Below are 21454 nucleotides of genomic sequence, written 5' to 3'. Positions count from 1 at the left end.
AAAGTCCAAATTTCATGATTTTTCTTGGAAAATTAAATGATCGGAAGTTGGTTGCGCACACTTTGATGCATGCCAATCTCAAATCTATCTGCACACGTGTGTTAACCTTGTGCGTTAATCTCTTTATTTTCCAACTTTATTTCAGCAACTAAACCTCTACAATTGAGGGTGACTTCTCATAAGAGCAATTAACCGGTTGCCTTGTTGGAAAGGCATCTTCAAACTTCATGTTAAGTCAAGTCGAGGTTAGCACACGTGTGTAAATAGATTTGAAATTGGCGTGCATCAAAGTTTGTGCAATCAACTTGCGATCATTTGATTTCACAAGAAAAATCATGAAATTGAGACTTTTTCAGGATTTTTTTCACTCGTTTCGCCTCAACCAATTGGGATGAAATCGAATCCCCTAAACAAATCGTATTTTCGTTAATTCATCGTTTTTTTCTGGGAAAAACTACGTTCAAATTAATTTTTACAAATTTTTCAAATAGTTCCTTTTAGCCATTTTTCAATACTTCAACATTTTTTTCCTCGATTTCTCAAAAGAAATGTTAAATCAGCTTTAAGATATCTATAAGATGGGTTCATTTTCGTTTTCGAGGTCGAATACGTTCGAATTTTGTTGAACATAATTGTTGAATAGAATTGACATAATTGAAATCTAATAAAGATTGCCTGGAAGTGACTTGACTGGAGAAATACGGTATTGAAAAAATGAATACTTCTCTTAAGCAAATGGATATTTGGAAAAAATAATTTCTCTTCTCAGCGTATGAATCCCATAAAAAAATCATCTATCCAAATTTTCAATTTCCATGAATCGTAATATTTTTAGTGGATCGTTTCAGGTAATAAAGTGTTACCGCCATGGCCTCCACGGCATTTCCCTCATCACTATCACTTATCACCAGTGAAACGTAAATTATAAACTGCAATAAAAAAGTTTAAAGTCATAAATAAATTGTATTTTTGTTACTGAAGAAATTGATAAGGTTCAGGGAAAATTGTGGTGTTGTAAAGTGGAGATCATCGAGGCGCGATAAAATGGGTTTAGAATGAATTTTAGTGGGTGTTATCAGTGTTGTCGAACCATAAATGTTTTCGCAACAACAGCTAACTGCATTGCGCACAAAGAGCCAGAAAAAAATCGTCAATGAAAAATTGAAATTCTGCATTTGCATTAAGGGGAGACTACTATGAGTTTTAAAAGACGTGGGTTATTGGAGTGAGACTTTTCATAAGTTGAAGACCCGTTATATAGATCTGAAAACGAATAATTAGTGCAAAAAAAAATTTTTTTTATTGTTCGTTTGCCCAAAAACGCTTAAAATGCTAAAAACAGTCCAGGGCCTCCAATTTTTGAGCTTCAAAAGATTTTTTTCTTCAAATTTTCGGAAAAATGTGTGGATCAACAATTACGAGCCAGTTTTTTGGAATCCGACTCCTACACAGCTGATTTATTTTTTTTGCATATAAAAAAATTCACTATTTGTGTAAAAAAAATATACAAAAAAAGCAAATTTAGCCATGTAAGAGGCGAATTAAAAAAAAACTAGCTCGTAATTGTTATTCCACATATTTTTCCGAAAATTTTGAAAAAAAAAATCCTCCGTAGCTCAAAAATTGAATGCCCTGGACTGTTTTTGGAATTTTAAGCGTTTTCGGGCAAACGAACAATGAAAAAATTTTTTTTTCACTAATTATTTGTTTTCAGATCTATATAATCGATCTTCTACGTATGAAAAGTCTCACTCCAATAACCCACGACTTTTAAAACTCACAGTAGTTTCACCTTAACCAATGCAGATTTTCAGAATTTCAGAATTCCATTTTCTATGGAAAATTCAATTATCGTCAATTCCCAGATGTCTGCAGTTGAATCTTGAAACGATAATTCAATTCATTGCGTAATCAACAGTCACAAGTGACAATTTTTCCAGCCTACTAAGCCTACGGATTCCCCAGAAGTCTCTGAATGCTAAAATCCTAAATAATCACATTTAAGAAGTAGTTTCGAGTTCATTATTTATCATCGTCTGCTAACGGCGGTGTTATGCATGCTGCATGAGTAATTACACTTCACTCGGTTCATGCAACCGGTTTCATGTGTGAAAACATTTAAATCTCATTGTTTCTCTCTTTTCCTTCAATCTATAGTGATAAGGAAAGATCTAGAGCGGGGATTCCTCAGGGGGAGTGAGGCGTTGTCTAAAATCGATCGATTGACGAAATTGCAATCGATTTTTCCTTGTCAACGAAGAAATCACAATCTATTCATAGCCTGAGGGGAAAAAAATTTTTATTTACATTCTACAATTTACATCTGTGTCAGTATTATTTACATCAAAAATACCACAAATTTACATTCAAGTTGTTTTTTTTTATCGCTAGTGTAGAAAAATTTTCACCTCAATTCAACTACACACCCATCGGTGCAATTCAAGGTTGCATTCATGTCCGATCGATTTTTCCAGAGATCGTGTGGGTTATTCAATCACCACAAAAACAGGGAGTGAGAGAGAGAGATGAAAAAATGAGGATAGAATTGAGAAAAAATTGTGAGAGCGAAATAATACTTATGCAATGTCGAGCTTCTTTATGTTTCCTGTTTTTATCATCATTTAGGAATTATACAGTAGTAATGTGTAACAATGCGACGTCTTCTAGGTTTTTTTCATTATTTTTGTTACTTCCGAATGGAGGTTTTGTAATCGTTGATTTTAATCATCTTCTAATAGAACGTCATGAAAAGTGAAGATATGATGGTTTCAGAAAATGCGTGAATATGTGTCCGGATGTGGGTGCCAATTTTTCGGAAATTTTTTATAAATTTTCACAGAAAAAGGACTAAAGTTGAAGATAAAAATCTGAAATTTCGTCACATAATTGGTATTACTTTGGAGCACTTCTGGGAACAATTTCAGCGGAATCAGTCAAGTAGTTTGCGAGATACAGTAATTTCTCAAAAATCTTTTTTCCTCAATATCTCGAAAACTACGGGACTGAATTGAATTTTTTTTACGTCAAAATATTGCTTGTGATAATATCTATCAAATCAAATCACAGTATTGCTGTGTATCTAGGGAGTGTTTGGTAATAATCAGCATTTTTCGTGTTTATGAGATAATCGCTCCGCGCGCGATAACTCCCGAACAAATTTAGATAGGATGTTGAAATTCGGTGAGATTATAGCTCTTATGATATTGCAGGATGGGATTGTGGGTAGGCGATATCGTACAAGTGGTTTAGAAGATATTGAAATTTTTGTGAAAAACTGTTTTGTTCAATATCTCCCAAACTACTGGTCCGATTGATTTTATTTTCTTTTCAAAATACTCGTCTTGCCGCCCCCTATGAAGATCAATCAAAATATGAATACCCGTTCATACAAAGTTTTCGAGATATTCCCGTTTTTCTAATTTTTTCGATTGAGAGTTAATGTGGCGTTCCATAATACGCGTAAAACTTGGAATAAACATCTGAGATTCTGGCTACTAATTAGTATTATTCAGTCATACATGGATATAAAATTTTGTGTCGATCGATTTAATACATCCTGCACAGAGAGAAATGTTCAGTAAAAATTACGGACCTCATAATTCACTCGCCGATTACGGAATCGACTTGGAAAATTTAAGTGACGGTGTCGTAATTTTTTACAGGAGATTCAGATAAAAATGACGGAACGCTCCGGAAAAATTCCGTGACAGTTCCGTAAAATTTCCTACGATCACATTTCGCTCCGGAATTACGGAAAAGATACGTAATTTTTATTGAATATTTCTCTCCGTGTGGCATAGAGTAATTCATCTAAAAATCTTTTTTTCTAACAATTCACACATCGTCATTTGATCTATATTTTAAAGAAGTCCAGGAATCTCTGATGCATCGTGAAAAATTTATTCATCTACGTCAAAACATTGTACTTGTAATAGTGCAAGCAATTAATTTTTTCAATGAATTTTAAAAACCAAGAGGATAGAATTTTTTCCGCCAATTATTTCTGAATGATGAGAATCGCATTTGCTTCCGTCTAATCGTTGGAAGAGCATAGGGGATGTCCCCGCAAGTTTAATGTCAGCGATCAGAGTCAATGGCAAGGCCTGCCCATTCATTTCCATCGGATCCCCAGTACAGTCCCACCTAAACGAAACGAGCTCAACAAATTTCCTCTTTTCCTCATTTTTTTTCATGAAAAAATTGCAAAGATTTATTAAAATTATTTGGTAGAAAAAAATTGGCCAGATGAGGCTGGGCGTTACGTCACTGGGGATATTGGATCGGCCTTGAAAATTAGACCCTGCAATTTTCCCAGCCCAGCGGCGAGGGTACACGTAAACGAGTCGTCCGGGAACTGAGGGCTCAGTCTGTCTAACACGTGGACTTGATCTAAGCGTCGCTCGGAAATTGGAAAATAACTTATTGACAGCGATCATTAGCACTGAGGTGGACTAATTTACTTTCGGAGAATGACATATTCATGTTATTGATTTATCTCATGACTTTTCCATTGGCAACAAATGATTTGAATAGTAAATCCGAAGATATTCACAGAATAATTTTCGAACAATTTCTCAAATGGCTGAATATTTTACACACTGAGAAAAAAATTATTTCTGCCTAATATTCATTCACTTGAGGGAAGCATTTATTTTTTCAAAATCGTATTTCTGCAATCAAGTCATTCCCAGGCGAGTTTGATTAGTATGACTATGCTGCACGCGACCTTGGATTAACTCCTCCAATGATTATTCATTTTTCGTGATCTCGAACGCATGCACCGATACCATAACAAAAATTGTAGAGTTGAAACTGCAAAATCAATTTCTATTTTACACTTATCGACGATTTCTATTGATTTCCGATGATTTCCTGAAATCTTTATAAATGACTACCGAAAATGGAAATCACTTGATTTGTAGTGATTTCCATTGATTTCTGGTGATTTCTTCCTTGATTTCCAGTCGAGTGGTCCAGTGATTTCCTAAGTGACTGGCCCCTCGGATTATATCACTCGCCTTCGGCTCGTGCTATAAACCTCTCACAAACCCAAAAACACTTTCCCGCAATCGTATCGAAATATACTATTTCGTCACTTGTGCGCAAAATCCCACTTTTCACACATTGTGATGACATAGTATTTTTCATCTGTAGTGATTTTCAAGTTTTCGAGTTTGGGAAGTATGTAATACCAATTCCCAGACGAGAAATCGTGAGAAGCAGTACAGAAATAGTATATTGTGTTACAAGTGCGTAAAGAACCACTTTTTCGCACGCACGCCTAACAGATCCTCTTTTTTGTAATATCTGCCGAGTTCACTGTTCGGAACCGTAGTGGGGGTAAAGTGGTTGCTTTTGTGCACGGTGTGCAGAGGTCGTGCGTAAAGTAAATTCTCGTGCGTAAAGCTTCGCTGAAAACTACACTTCTTCCCAAATTTCAATTAATGTAGTATATTTCGTAACGAGTGCAAAAAAGTGTTTTTTGGCGAGTGGGAGGTTTATATCACGAGCCGAAGGCGAGTGATATAATCCCACGAGCTAAAAAACATTTCTTCATGAGTTACGAACAATATTTTTCATCACAATGCCGCGGAAATTGGACTTTTAGGCACGCGGAGCGTGCCGAAAGTTCACTTTTCGTCACAGCGTGATGAAAAATTTGATTCTGAGTTATTGCTATCACAGAAAAGTCAAAAGGTGCCGTTTTACCCCACTCTCTCTTATAAAATGGGGTCAGTCTCGTTTTTCAAGTCTTAACTAACATGTTCATTTTCTAGAGCCATACAATTATCATAATTGAAACCTAATGACCACTGCCTGGAAGTAACTCGACTGGGGAATTACGATACTAAATAAATAAATACTTCTTGCAAGTAAACAGACATTTCGCAAAAAAAAAAAAGTTCTCAGCGCATTTCAATCTCCTCATTTATAAACAATGTATAACAAATTACGCAGCGACGGATTTATCCGCATGAAAATCAAATTAATTTCCCTCCTCCCGCCTGGCGCGCCGGGAAATTACTATTAATTATTCGAGATAACAGGACAAACCAATAAAATCGAAGCCAATTATCCAGCCAACAATTGTTTAAACGCCATCAGTTTATTATCCCCACCAGTCCTAATTCAATTGAATCATCGCGTACCGCAGCAATCACCACCTGAATTTTGTAATGAACATTTCAATAATCATTACAACCCGTTCTCCACATCAGTCTCCATAGATTCTCGTTGAAATATTATCCAAATGACACGAATAAGCCAATTTACTATCCTAAGCTCAATTAAAGACCGGTTTTGAAACACAAAGTTGTGATTGCAACACCATCGTTAACATCTCGAGACTATCATCCCAAAGTACACAACTCAATGTTCGATTTCTAGTTTACTTCTGATGCTAGGAAAACAGACAGCAATGTATGAAGTACGTATCATATAACACAGTGACTGCTGGTAAATCAGAGACAATGAGAAAATTGTCATCAACTCAATCAGCCGCGCATCCAGTCAAGAATGTTAAAACGTCATTTAGCGGTGGAAATTCAATGCCAAGGATTAGGCAAAGTGGATTTGTTTAGGAGAGACAAATCTTTGCTTGACGGAGAGAAATGTTCAGTAAAAATTAGGGAACTCACAATTCCCGCACCAATTACGGAATCGACTCAGAAAATTTAACGATATCCAAGTATCTTTTACAGTTTGGTACAGACCACACTATAGATTCAACTATTTTCAATCATCAAATTTGTCAATCAAATTGCGTGAGAAAAATTTGAAAAAAATCATGAATATTCAGTGTCATTCAAATTTCATTTTGCAAAGAATTATTATTTTTTAAACATTTGTTGTTTATAATTAAATAATTGAAATTGTTTAAACTTTCGGAAACCTTTTTTTAGGCATGAAATCGATTTATGGTAAAATTCTGAATATGAATAAATTTGTTACGATTCCGAACAAATGATTTTTATGGTAGAAAATTGATTGTTTATAAATTATTTATAGAAAAGGCTCATAATTTTCAAAAATTGCAACTTTTTAATTAGTTTATCAATTTTCCTCCAAAAGTAAACTTTCTAAAATTTCTTCAGATTTTTATGTTTTCTAACAGTTCAATATCAAGATTCAAATTCAGACCTGCAAAGTTTGAATAATAAAATCTTTGTAAAATGTCCGGAAACTTAAGGTCAAATGGGGCTCAAATTAAAGCTGTGAGGCTTGACTACAAAAGTAGAAAAGCATTTCACTGGAGAAAAAATATCCAAAGTACTTGGATATCCTTAAGTGACGGTATCGTAATTTTTCACAGGAGATTCAGATAAAAATTACGGAAAGCTCTGCAAGAATTCCGTAACAGTTCCGTAAAATTTCATACAACTACGTTTCGCTCCGGAATTACGGAAAAGATACGTAATTTTTATTGAATATTTCTCTCCGTGTGTTATAAAGTATACGAAACTATATTATTTTTAACTTAATTTCGGTGGCCCGGCCTCGCTTGGGCAGAGTAAGAGAAAATTTAATACCAGGATTTTCAAGAATTCCTGCAATTGCAAAATAATCTCCATGTTTTCGACTTTTCTAGAACACTCAAAAAGTCCACACTCGAAAAAATTGAATAGAAAAATGTTGCGAATTTTCTAAACAATTCTATTGAATTTTATATTAGTTTTTGGCCGATTCTACACGAAAAGAAAAATCGTCATAATATCACAAAAATCATTTCTTGAGCGAAAAACATCGCATACATATTTGATCAATTTATGGTAGATTTCAGACAAGAAATCGGTGCTCTTCGGACTAAGGAGGAAGTTACTGAATAAATAGGTGATGTCTTTTTTCGAAAAATAAGCAATTTCAATTATTTATGTATCAACAACAAATGCTTTAAGAAATCATAATTCTGTGCAAAATGTAATTTGAATCACGGGGAATATTCATGATTTTTAAAAAATTGTTCTCGCACAATTTAACTGACAAATGTGATAACTGAAAATGGTTGAATCTATAGTGTGGTCTGTACCAAACTGCAAAAGATACTTGGATGTCCTTAAATTGTTCAATTGGCATATAAATTTTTTTTTAGAATACCCTTCGAATTTCCTAGAAAATCCGCGAATTCCCTTGAATTTTCTAGAAAACCTGAGAATTCGCTCGAATTTTCTCAAAAATCCGAGATATTTATAGAAAATTAAAGATTTCTTTCGAACTCTCTGTGAAACCAAATGATTTTTTGAAGTAAATGAATATTTGGCAAAAATATTTTTTTTTCTAACTGTACTCTGGGATTTCCACTACTCTGATCGAATGTTAAAACGTCATTAAGCAGTGGAAATTCAATGTCGAACTGCATTTGTTTAGGAGGAACAAACCTTCGCTGTCATCAATATGAAAAAAAGGTGGACCACAAAAACATGAACTTTATTTTTTTAAAAATTTATTAATTACTCTAAGGCACTCTCAACAATATTAAATTAATAATATTTACAGCCTATCCGCCACGCATAATCAATTACTCAAACTAGCACTCTTGGTAATGGCATCGAGATCGATCTGCGACAGGTACTCATCCTCCGAGTCAGTGTCATTCAGCAAATCATCACCGAATCCTGAAGAGATCTCCCCACACCGCTCCAAACCACTGACTTCCTCCTTCTGTTCTTCTTTTATATCCTCCTCTGCCCCCCTGTGTTCAATTACAGCTACAGTCTCGATAGCCCTCCTCTCTCTTCCCTCATCCTCACGACTCTTTGCAACATCAAACTGACTCGTATCAATCTGGTTGAACAAATCATCCTCAAAGTTGAAGTCTTCATCACAAAAATCGTCACACTCCTGCGATTTATCCAACTCTCTTCGATCCTCCTTAACAATCGGCTCCTTCGATGATGCCTCATCCAACTCACTAGTGCTCCCAGTGATCAATTTCTTTGGCTCCTCAGTAGACGATTGATCGATCAATCCCTTATTACCCACTCCTTGAGATAACTCCATTTTCTCTTGGGACGAATCGACTTTATCATCTCTCAACTCCTCTCCCCACTTTCTCATTCTTTTCGTAACACCCTTAACGTTCCTCGCCGCAGCTTTTTCTCTCTTCATCTCTTCGTAGTTCCCCCCGGAGATGGCGTCCAAGAAGGGCGTCCTCACGACAACATCTTTCTCGGAGAATGCAGCGATTAAATTGTCAGTGGAGAAGATAATGGTCCTGGTCTTGACGAAAGTTTTCTTCGTCGATAGAATCCCAACGTCCTGAAGAAGGAGAACAACTCCGGAGTGCAGAATGTTGGGGTAGTTTATTGCGAGGTCTCGGTGCATCATCCCCTCCATCGTCCCTGAAATGTCCTTGAGAGTCACCCTGGGATTTCCACTGCTCTGGTCGATCCTTTGGATGACCACTGCCAGTCTGGGGACTCTCTCGGTGTCAGAGTCCTTGATCGATGCGATGTCGTAGCCGTCGAGGAAGTTCGGAGGGAGATTGTCCATCATCCTCATCCAGGCGCCCTCGAGGAATATTTTTTTCGTCTCTTGAGTGCAGAATTCGTTCATTTTCTCTGGCGATGTCTTGGTGACGTTCGAGTCGTTCTCATCGAAGAGGCCGAGGTAGGTTTTCAAAGACTCTGGGGGGGCTGAGGGATCGATGTCATCTGGGAGCAGTCCTGCCGGTCCCGGGAACTTCCTGACGAGCGTTTTCTTGAGCATTTCGGCGGATGTTTGACGACTTCTAGGAGAATTTGGGTTTTCTTGGAGGCTTTGGAGGATTTTGCGGTGTGGAGAGTCGCTGGGGAATCTCTGGGGAGTTCTCCGGACACTGGTCAGGGCAGCCAAGGCCAGGGCCTTACCTGAAGGTTTTGAGGAGGTCTTCGGGGTCTGGGCAGAGTCTTTGAGGGGTTTAGAGGGAGTTTTGTCGGTGAATATGGTGATGAGGTGGTGTTTACGGGTGGATAAGGGCTGGTTGGCTTGACGAGGTGGAGGGGGGGATTCCAGGCGACGACGTTTCGATGGGACCTCATCGTGCGACTTTTGAGTGTAATAGAGCTCCTCACTGTCGTCTACTTCTTTCAAGAATTCCTGAGGAAATTGAAAAGAAAATTAAGTAAAGTTTGAAAACAGTGGATTGAAGGGGATGGGAAGGAGAGTTTGTTATTCGTGTGATTTTTTATTCATTTTTTTGTAATTTTGGAAGTTATGTATGTGACTGATTGACCGACGATTGATTTAAAGTAGCTCTACCCTTCGGCCGGGCGACGTTGTACTTTTGAATATTTTCAGTTCTTTAATTTTTTAACTAAATTGCATGGAAAAAATTTGAAAAAATTCATACCCAGTCAGTATTATCTAAATTAAATTTCGCAATATATTGATATTTTTTCAAACATTTCCCTCTTATAAATAAATAATAAAACTTGTTTGCACAACGGTGGATTATTTTTTATGAGATGGCAAAAAATTCTTGATTTTTTCACATCTAATGTAAAAAAATTCAGATTTTAATCTTCGATTAGAATGGAAATGTTGATTTTCACATAAGACTGGGTTAAATCCTGATTTTTAAACATTTCTTCTTTGAAAAACCAAAACGATAATTAAATTGAGAAAAAAATTTGAATTCCGAATCTAGTCGAGTTTTCTGCAATTTTTTTCGCAGTTTTCAATAATCTTTGAATTTAGCGTAAGGGTAGAGCTACTTTAAGTAAGTTCAATGCCCCATTTCTGTTCATATCTAAACTCTGAAATAATCCATCGACTCGAATTGAGGATAACCCGAACTCTGATAAATTCCACGGTTCGACAAAATTCGGACGTATTCGACCTTGAAAACGAAACGAACCCCTAATTAGAGATATTTTAATGCTGATTTTTAATTGCTTTTGAGAAATTTCTCTACCCAAATTTCTATTCAACCGTTTCATTTCTTACTAATTCAGTAGTGAAGTGGTAAAACGGTTCAAGTCGACTTATCTTCCAGTTCAGTTTTTGAGCAGTATTTCCGAATCTAAGGGAGATAGCGAAATTTTCATAATTACATTTGTTGTAGCTCTCAATCGGCTCTACAAAAAAGGTTATAATAAAAATTTTGCTATCTCCCTTAGATTCCGAGATATTCATTGAAAACTGGTCAATAGTCAAAATTAACTTATACCGTTTTACCACTTCGCTGCTGAATTGATTATTCGGTAAATATTAATAGTTGATTATTTTTGTATATATGTATAGAGTACTGTGGGGTAAAATGGACATTTTAGACTTTTTTAAAATTATTCGTAATTCAGAAACAAATTTATCAATTGAGCTCAGTTTAGGCTCGTCTCAAAGGGAAAGAATTGTTCTTTGTATTGAAAAAAAATTATTGAATTTCATCAACATTTCAACCCCTCATTAACATTTTAAAAAAAGTCAAAAGTGTCCGTTTTAGCCCAACCTCCCCTATATGTATGATCGTAGTATGGCCGAATAGTCAATTAGTAAGAAACCTTTCTAGCACATATAGTTTTCGAGAAAAAAAATGTTGAAATGTTGAAAAATGGCTAAAATGAAGGATTTGAAAAATTTGTAAAAAAAATGAATTTGGACGTAGGGGAGGTTGAGGTAAAATGGACACTTTTGACTTTTTTTTAAATATTAGTAACGGGTTGAAATGTTGATGAAATTTAATTTTCATCACGCTGTGACGAAAAGTGAACTTTTCGGCACGCTCCGCGTGCCTAAAAGTCCAATTTCCGCCACATTGTGATGAAAAATATTGTTCGTAACTCATGAAAAAATGTTTTTTGCACTCGTTACGAAATATACTATTTTTTTTTCAATACACAGAACAATTTTTTCCCTTTGAGATGAGCCAAAACTGAGCTCTATTGTTACATTTGTTTCTCAGTTATGAATAATTTTAAAAAAAGTCTAAAGTGTCCATTTTACGATTTGTTTAGTGAATTCGATTTCATCCCAATTGATTGAGTCAAAACGAGTGAAAAAAATCTTGAAAGTCTCACTTTCATGATTTTTCTTGTGAAATCAAATGTTCGGAAGTTGATTGCACACACTTTGATGCACGCCAATTTAAAATCTATCTACACACGTGTGTTAACCTTGACTTGACTTAACATGAAGTTTGAAGATGCCTTTTCTGCAAGGCAAACGGTTAATTGCTCTTATGAGCAGTCACCCTCAATTGTAGAGAGGTTTAGTTGCTGAAATAAACTTGAAAAATAAAAAGATCAACGCACAAGGTTAACACACGTGTGTAGATAGATTTGAGATTGGCATGCATCAAAGTGTGCGCAACCAACTTCCGATCATTTAATTTGACAAGAAAAATCATGAAATTTAGACTTTTTCGAGATTTTTTCCACTCACTTCGACTCAACCAATTAGGATGAACCCAAGTGCACTGAACAAATTGCATTTTCATTAATCCATTGTATTTTTTGTGGAAAAAACTACGTCAAAATTCATTTTTTTATAATTTTTTGAAATTGCCCTTTTCAGCGACTTTTCAACACTGCAACATATTTTTTCACGAAAACTAAACGAAAGATTTTTCAAAAGACCTTCAAAACCAGCATCAAAACATCTATAAAGTGCGGTCAGTCTCATTTTGAAGGCCAACGACGTCCGAATTTTGTCGAGCCATATTATTCCATAAAGACAGACAAATTACCTCATCGAACTCCAGATCAAACTCATCCTTTTCGCTCATGGCTCTACCATCACCGAATTCTAACCACAATATCAAGTGTCAACAGCTCTGCCGAAGTCCCTTCCTCTCACCGACAACCCTCTCCTTTCACCGGAAAATAATTAAAACCTGTCCCTCCCGTCTTTTGCCCGCGCTGCCCCTCTAAATCACAACGAAAAAACGTCAACAATGTGAACAAAAAACCCAACACCAGGAAAGACTCAATCCCAAATTCCCAACAACTCCAAACTCACGGAAGCCGAATAAAATCGTAAACAATTTCCAAGTTGTGCAAATTCTGCATTTTTCCAGTGGCGTGCCGCCATCTCGCGTCAGCTGTTCGTCGAATTACGTCGGTAATATAAATTCCTCGACACCTCTACGCATGTGCAGGTCCCCCTCCCGCCATCCTGCGCCTCGGCGAGCCGCCGGTGAGGTCGTTGGGAAAACAATAATCCTAATTTTCCAACATTTTCTGAAAAATTGTGAAAATCCATTGAGACAAATTGGAGAAATCCAACGTGATCATTTTCTCTCAGACTCAGTAAATGGATCTCACTATCTGTGCGGTAATTACGAGTAATCATGGACAATTGTCGTCGTTATATGACCCCAAACATCGAGGAATTGCCTGGAAATGATAACAAAGGGTGAGTACAATCTTTTCGGCCTCTCAAATGACTAGAAAAGTGTAGAAAAAAAATTGCGATTCAATTCGCCGGGGACGGCTTTATTTTTTCGTAATTTATTTATTTATTTATTCATTTTTTTATGGGAATTGTCTATTGTTGGGGTTTTTGTTGGGAGTTAAGGGCGCACAGAGTGGTGCCATCGTCTTTTGTCTCCCAATTTTGAGTTTTTTTTTCTGGGTTTTCCTGGTGGAGGGAGGGGAGGACACGCAAATGGGAGAATTGGAAGGATTAATGGGGGTTTTCTAACTATTTTTTATTCTTGATTTTTCTGGAAGTTCCTGGGGGATTTGCTGTGGCAGAATTGTATAACCTCAAACTTCCTTTTCTTTTATTATGACGTGGGGTGACGAGAAATGAAGAGGGGTGGGAGTGGTTTAGTTTTGAGGGAATTTGCGAGGGGAAATATTTACACAGTGGCTTAGACTCGCTTTGTTAAAGTCTCTGTTCAATTGATGAATCTCGATAATGACGTATTCTGCTCCTCAACACATTTCCAACATAGAAAAACTCTTCCAAAAATTATTTCAATCTCCTGATCTTCATTTCAATCGGTCACAAGTTCTTTAAATTTTATTGCAATTATTTTGGGATCGAATTATTACCTGTCATTATTTCTGTCATCTATAATGGATTGAATACTGTTGAAAGTCAATCAGTTTGAATAATTCAAATGTTCGATCATTTCTGAATGTTAATCTCTCTCATGTGAATGTAAAATGGCGGAGTCTCAGTAAAAATCAGAGAAAAGGAATTGAGATTTCCGGGGCTTCACGGAAAATTTTCAGTTGGGCATCTGTATTTTTCGTTCTTCAATAGCCAAAAATTCTCTCCAGTTTCTGTGGCTTTATCTCCCACTACTCGTCCACCCTCTATTGATTGCTCTACCGCACTACTGCCCTACTTTTACGAGCCACCCTGTCCCCTGCCCCCTCGCCGCGACTACGATCTCGTCATTCTCACCCCCTCGACCCACCCCAGTTCTACACGATTCCTCTCGTTGTTTCTCATGACTATCCATCCACCAATCGGATTCATCTCTCTAGAGCCTCGAGATTGACATGCCACTCCATTATAACGTTTTTATTGCAACGAATAAAAACATCGAGGAGAATATTCATGTTTTTCTTTACTTGAAGCCGAGAGATGTTGTTAATTATGCATACAATTGGTAATGAATGATTTAAGAAACAGCACTCGGCCCAATACCTGGACGATTTCGCCTTTTATTGAGTATTCTATAAATGAAAGAATGAAAACTCTTCGGATTATTATCATTATCAATAATAACACTTATGTATAATCATGTGATGAAGTTTTTTTTCTCGAAATATCAACATTACAGCGAGAAAAAAAATTAAATATTCGGGAGGTACAGTGCTGGGTTGCGTGGCGCTGCAATTTGTTAAACATCAGTGACAAAGTGTGGCACAATATTTTTAAAAGGAGAATCACATCCCGAAGACTAAGAATCGATTTGGTCTTGCATTTCTTCGCATTCAATAACACAAAATTCACCTGTTTGTATAGATTGCTGTAATAATTATAATAATTACTGACAAAAAAGGTGACGCCAATTGTTTAATAGAGGATTCAATCCTATTTTACTAAAGATGAAAGAAACGTGAAGTTGTTTTATATCGAAATATCTCGAAACATCCTGACCGCTAATCCTTAATTCTGATTGGTCAATATGTGACACGAAGTTATTCACAAAAAAAATAACACGCGGCATTTTCAAATTCTTCAGTGGTAAATTTTTTTTTCACGTCATATATATATATTTCACGTGTATATATATATCATCGGTGAAATTAATAAATTCTGTCCTTTTATGGAGACCAATTATTTAAAAAAATTGAAGATAATTAATTGAAAATGAAAAATTCTTCATAGATTCTTGTACTCTACTTCGCTATTCACTTCAATCATTAGTCGAATTCTCTTTGATTCATTACCAATATTGGTAAGGTATTCATGAGAAAATGAAATTCAATGAATTCCATTTCTTCATGTCAACATGAATAGATCAGCGCGCGCGATAGCGCGCGCATAAATCTTGTAGAACAAAACTCACATGTTTGTATAAACTGGACGAAAATTCTATATTCCTCCAGACGGCCCATGTATTGGCCACGCGGCATTTTCAAATTCTTCAGTGGTAAATTTTTTTTTCACGTCATATATATATATATTTCACATGTATATATATATCATCGGTGAAATTAATAAATTCTGTCCTTTTATGGAGACCAATTATTTAAAAAAATTGAAGATAATTAATTGAAAATGAAAAATTCTTCATAGATTCTTGTACTCTACTTCGCTATTCACTTCAATCATTAGTCGAATTCTCTTTGATTCATTATCAATATTGGTAAGGTATTCATGAGAAAATGAAATTCAATGAATTCCATTTCTTCATGTCAACATGAATAGATCAGCGCGCGCGATAGCGCGCGCATAAATCTTGTAGAACAAAACTCACATGTTTGTATAAACTGGACGAAAATTCTATATTCCTCCAGACGGTCCATGTATTGGCCTTCCATCGTCCATCTATTGGCCCTAGTATCCAGTTATTGGATTTCAGACGATATTCCACTTTTCCCTCATTTAATTATTTTTCTCTTCATTTTTTCCACTTCAAATTATTGTTTCCTCCTAATTCACATATTCTGCCAGGTGAATTCATAGAACTCATTTTTTACTCATTTAGCTACTGCATCGATTTAAAATCCTTTAAGGAAGTTCAACATTTCCTTAATCGTCCAGCTATTGGCCTGTTTACCCTACTGAGGAAATTTCTCATTGATCATTTGATTAATGAAGATTTTGCCTGAGTCAATGATAATTCTTCTCATTGGCATAATTGGCAAAAATGCAGGAAGAAATTTTTCTTTTAATTGAATAAGAAATGAGAAATGTAATTGACAAAATGAAAAGAGTTGGCTCGTCCTTGACAATTCCACTGGCTTTAGTCAGACCAGCTGGAGTCTAGATAACCGTCGGGGGGGAATAAAAGAGGGTGGCAGAATGCACATACCCCAGCGAGAGAGTAACTCCGATGTTGAATGCATTGAATTTACCTCGCATGTGTATAAGTGCTCCATAATGCAGTCAGGAAAGGGAAAAGCGGAATAATCATTGCAGTGGTGTGGCTCTGTACACGGTCAGACTGAGAATAATAGAACGCCCGAGAAGGAAAATAAACGGTTATCGTTTGTGCTCTGGGATGAATTAATAATCCATGGCTTAATTGAAATTTTATAACCAATCGCTTATGCTTCCATTTGTTATTAAAATAATTTGAATAATTAAATTTTTAAATGTAGTAATCTGCTGCCCATGAATGGATTTCAATGTTATTTTTACTATTACATAGTTTGGGGTCCCCAATCGGCTTTAGACTATAAGTTATTGTGCTGCGGTGCATGGTTTAGTATGGACTGTTGAAACTTCTAGAAAATTCTAGAGCTTTTTGGAAAATTCTGGAATATTCTCGAGTTTTTGAGAATATTTTTGAGATTTCAACAAAGTTTGAGGATAATCTCAGGAAAAGTAAGGAAAGTTTCTAGAAAATTCTCAGATTTTCTAGAAAATTTAATGGAATTTTCTGGTTTTCCAAACTTTTTTTTTTGTTCTAATTGAGCAATTTAATTTTAACCCTTGAGTGGTCGCACCTCTCCACCAAACGTATCTGGTCACGTGATGAGCGCTGCGCTATTCCGTGTTTTTCGAGAAAAAAAAGTTCAAAAAATTATGTATTTATGATTAAACGAGTAACATTGAACTTGCAACTAACAACTAATATTATTATTTCAGTATAAAACGAGAAAAGTGAAAACATTCAAAAACTGATTTCCATTCGGTGCGAAAATTTGACATTTAGAGGTTAAACACAGAGATTTCGACCGAGTCGAATTTTTAAGGAATTTTAATTTTTGATCCTTGCAAAGATGCGCAGAACAAAAATTGTTTAAATGTTTGACATGGGGGAAAGTAGGAATTCCAATCTTTTCAGATTTTTTCTCAACAACGTTTCAGCGTAAAAAATAAAAATCGAGACAGAACGGCGCTCGTGCCATGACGCAACCGATCGAGGGTTAAATTCTGATTGAGTAGCTGTATGGCCCGGCTTTGCCCGGACAGAATAAGAGAAAATTGAACACAGTGGTTGCTCCCTAACATTTCAGTCGGAGACGTTGACTTCCCCCACCATCGACAACGTAAATGTGTTTGGGTAAATCTGTGTGTCCCTCTGCGCAACGGGACTGCGCAGAAAATTACTCTCGGCGTGTGAGAGTGAAACAGGCAGATTCTCTCTCTCTGTCGTCTCTTTCCCAGCTCCGCCTCCAACGCAAGAGTAAGGGCATCCCGAACATTTAATTCCTTGAATTCTGCCCCCAGAGGCTGAAATGTTAGGGAGTAACCACTGTACAAAGATTTTTGAGAATTCCTGCAATTAAAAAAAACCACCTTAATGTTTTCGACTTTTCTGGAACACCCGAGAAGTCAAGACCATTTGATCGTTTTCCAAAGAAATTGAGAAAATTCTCAGGTGTTCTAGAAAAGTTGAAAACATTTTGGTGTTTTTTTTTTTAATGCAGGAATTCTCAAAAATCCTGGTATTCAATTTCCTCTGATTCTGCTAGGGCTAAGTCGAATGGACAACTCGTAATAATAATAATAATAATAATAATAATAATAAAAGTAGTAATAATAGTCTCTCGATATTATAAAAATCCAAATCGACTTCTGGTGATGAAAATTTGATACTCAAAATTAAGACTCAAAAATTAAGGGTCACAAGGGTATAATGACAGTCAGAATTAGGGTCACGAGGGTGAGATTAAGGCTCAAAATAAGGGTCATATGGGTCTATATGGGGGTCATATGTGGATCATATGGGGGTTGGCGAGCGAAGCGAATATAATAATAATAATAATAATAATAATAATATCAAAAATTCAATTTCAAGTTTCGTCATGTCGTTGACGTCATTCTCATGAAAAATTCTTCAAATTGTAACAATTATGATCAGAGATGGTAAAATTCCTCTAAACTATCCATCTCCAAGTTATATATTTTCCGGATTTATAATCGATGCAGTTGAGCAAGAATGAAAAAAAGTTTTCCAATGATAAACAGAAATTCCAAGTGTTATTCACTCACTGACATTCATCAAGGTCTTTACCAAGGTCAAGGCCCATGCAATGTCGTTTATGTGATACTCTGAATTTACCCTCTCCACCCCAGAATTTATCATCGGTTAACATTAGAGTTTGCACTATGGCGTAAAATCATTGCATTTTCACTCGTGAACACGCGATCATTGAGTCATCTTGATTCTAATGAGAATACTGGGAGGTGAACTGTCTCACTGGTCACGCCATCCATGTGGGTGATTTCAAACTTGTTAATTTTATTTTTTTTCAACTCCTGTTTGCTTTCCGGGTATTCCCTATCCCACCAAGGTCACAACAACTTCAAGGGTATCGTGCGATCAGCCATTTGTTTTCCCGAATCTTGAGCAATTTTCTACCAAAACCAATTTCACTTCAATCTCGGGGCATTTCATGGGCATGTGTTCTGTTGTCGATTGAATCTCGCTGGTGGGTAAGTGGAGAGTACAATTAAAATGTGGGAATTGAACGGAGACAAATGAGTAATAGTGAGTTGTTTCTAGTTGCAGGAGGTTTTTTGTTTAAGGATGTATTGCACCCGTTTCGCCAAAATTCAGGTTTTTTTATTTTTTCTGGTAAATTGTTGATCGGATTGATGTGAAAAATATACGGTTTTTGCGTTTTAACATTACTTAATCACTCACGAAATTTCATGATGGTGCAATCATTTTCCTGCGTTTTTTCTCTGAACTCGACTGCACTTTAATGCACTGTTACTTTAGAAAAAATGCAAGAAAATGATTGCACTACCATCAAACTTTGTGAGTCGGTCAATAATGATAAAACGCAAAAATGGTGCATTCTTTCGCGTCAATTCGATCAATAATTTGCCAAAAAAATGAAAAAAACGTGAATTTTGGCCGAAAGGGTGTAGTACATCCTTAATGGTTTGTGATGAAAATTGATTTTCTCTGTTGTCTCATTGTATTCGATGAATTCTCGCATAATGGACAAGTTGAAGAAACTTTCTAGGCACCCGTTACCTTGTCGTGACCCAGAGAAGCGATAGGGCGCGTGGTTAGTACTGTAGGGGCCGCACACCCCGGGTATGAACTCTGAGTCATTTGACACGAGTATTCCAATACCGGTGGGTGGGTGGGTGGTTGGGGTGAATTGCATCATCCGCAACTATAGAGCGTTTAGTAATCCCCGACAAAGTGGAATCGTTGAAATCTGACAGAGGGAAATGACAGAGGTTTTTTTTACAATTGCGTTTTTATAAAACAAGCGGACGATGCCATTTTTTGCATAAATGAGTGTAGTTGTTGTTGGTTATGAATTAGCAATTTACTTCCGAATGGGTTTTTTTTTTTTTGAAATTCTGATTTTACTATTCTCGTTTTATATTTTTTCATGTCGCAGTATTATCTCTAATTAAAGTGTCATCAAAATTTTGCGTATTATTTCGTTCTGTCAAATAATTTTGCAGTTAGACCCTCTCGAGACTCGAATTCGTTTTCAGTTCTGGTTCAATCAAGGTTTAATCAGTGCGTAACCGGGATTTAATCAGGGTTTATTCAGGATTTAACCAGAGTTTAACCCGGATTCTGCCGGAAGATAGTCGGGACCATGAATCAGTTTGAATAATTATTCATCATAATAGACTGATACCTGAGTTTAAGGATGTACTACACCCTTTCGGCCAGAATTCACGTTTTTACGATTTTTTTGTCAAATGATTAATCGGATTGACGCAAAATAATATACTGTTTTTGCGTTTTATCATTATTGACTGACTCACAAAGTTTCATGGCAGTGCAATCATTTTCCTGCATTTTTTCTGAAGTTTTGTGAATTTCGGAAAAGTTTTAGAAAAAACGCAGGAAAATAATTGCACGATCATGAAATTTCGTGAGTCATTAAGTAATGATAAAACGCAAAAACGGTATATTTTTTCATGCCAATTCGATCAATAATTTTCCAGAAAATTTCAAAAAATGTGAATTTTGGTGAAAAGGGTGTAATACATTCTTAATAGAGATAGAGATTTTTATATGCACGGAGAGAAATATTCAATAAAAATTACCTATCTTTTCCGTAATTCCGTAGCGAAATGTGGTTGCAGGAAATTTTAAGGAAATGTCACGGACTTTTTACGGAGCGTTCCGTAATTTTTATCTGAATCTCCTGTGAAAAATTACGATACCGTCACTTAAATTTTCTGATTCGATTCCGTAATCGGTGAGTGAATTGTGAGTTCCGTAATTTTTACTGAACATTTCTCTCCGTGTAAAAAGCTCATGACGGGATTGTGTAACTTGAGGAGCAATGATGCTGTTCTCACTATTTTTCAACTTGATTAAGAAGACGTTGAAATATACTTTTAAAGCTCTGATTTGATTGCTATTAACCCTTCAGAACTCGCGCTATAAGCGCCGCGCCGCCTTTTTCAAATTTTCGCTTGCCTCTTGCAAAATTGAGCTTTCAAAAAATTGAAAAAATTAGAATGCCTAGCTTGAATCATTTAGAATGGATTAGCAAGGTTCTTATCCGCTGAAAATCCATCAAGGCTACGAAAAATAATAAATTGTTGAGGCTCATACGCAAAAGCGGCGCCGTGCCGCCCAGCTAGTCCACACGCAATACCCCCTTCCCGTGTGCACTTCTAGTGCGCTAAGGTTTTGAGGTGTTTTCTTATGTTTTCGGGTATGAGAAATCCGAATCCGGTGGTATTTTGTATGTAAGTGCGTGCAATTAATAGTTATAAACAAATTAAGTGGTTTTTTTGATGATTTTTTTTTTATGGGAAACATTGGCAAATAGAAGAAAATGTTCTCGACAAAAGTTGTTCCTTTTTGTGTAATAAATAATGATAAATTTTTTAAATCAAAATCCATCAATCCGTTGCCGAAATATGGTCCACCAGGTGAACGCGGGAGGATGCGCGGCGCGCGCAGTCC

General features: G+C 36.2%; 2 protein-coding genes across 2 annotated transcripts in view; one reads left to right on the top strand and one right to left on the bottom strand.

The window, feature by feature from the left end:
• Positions 1-8423: 8423 nt before the first annotated feature.
• LOC107040321 (uncharacterized protein C17orf53) lies at positions 8424-12925 on the bottom strand. The gene is made up of 2 exons (XM_015260362.2): positions 12662-12925; positions 8424-10074 (listed from the first exon to the last, which is right to left on the bottom strand). The coding sequence occupies exons 1-2, from the start codon at positions 12698-12700 to the stop codon at positions 8512-8514; spliced, it is 1602 nt and encodes a 533-aa protein (XP_015115848.1). The 5' UTR covers positions 12701-12925; the 3' UTR covers positions 8424-8511.
• Positions 12926-13103: 178 nt separating this feature from the next.
• Positions 13104-21454, top strand: part of LOC107040368 (R3H domain-containing protein 2) — a 32635-nt gene continuing 24284 nt past the window's right edge. Inside the window, exon 1 of the mRNA XM_015260436.1 lies at positions 13104-13329. Coding sequence (XP_015115922.1) covers positions 13317-13329 — 13 coding nt within the window. The 5' untranslated portion in view covers positions 13104-13316. The remainder of the gene's footprint in view (positions 13330-21454) is intronic.

This window comes from Diachasma alloeum, unplaced genomic scaffold, assembly GCF_001412515.2.
Source record: "Diachasma alloeum isolate Michigan unplaced genomic scaffold, Dall2.0 Dall_scaffold_00327, whole genome shotgun sequence".
Classification (NCBI taxonomy): Eukaryota; Metazoa; Arthropoda; class Insecta; order Hymenoptera; family Braconidae; genus Diachasma; species Diachasma alloeum.
This window is presented reverse-complemented; position numbering and strand designations above follow the sequence as displayed.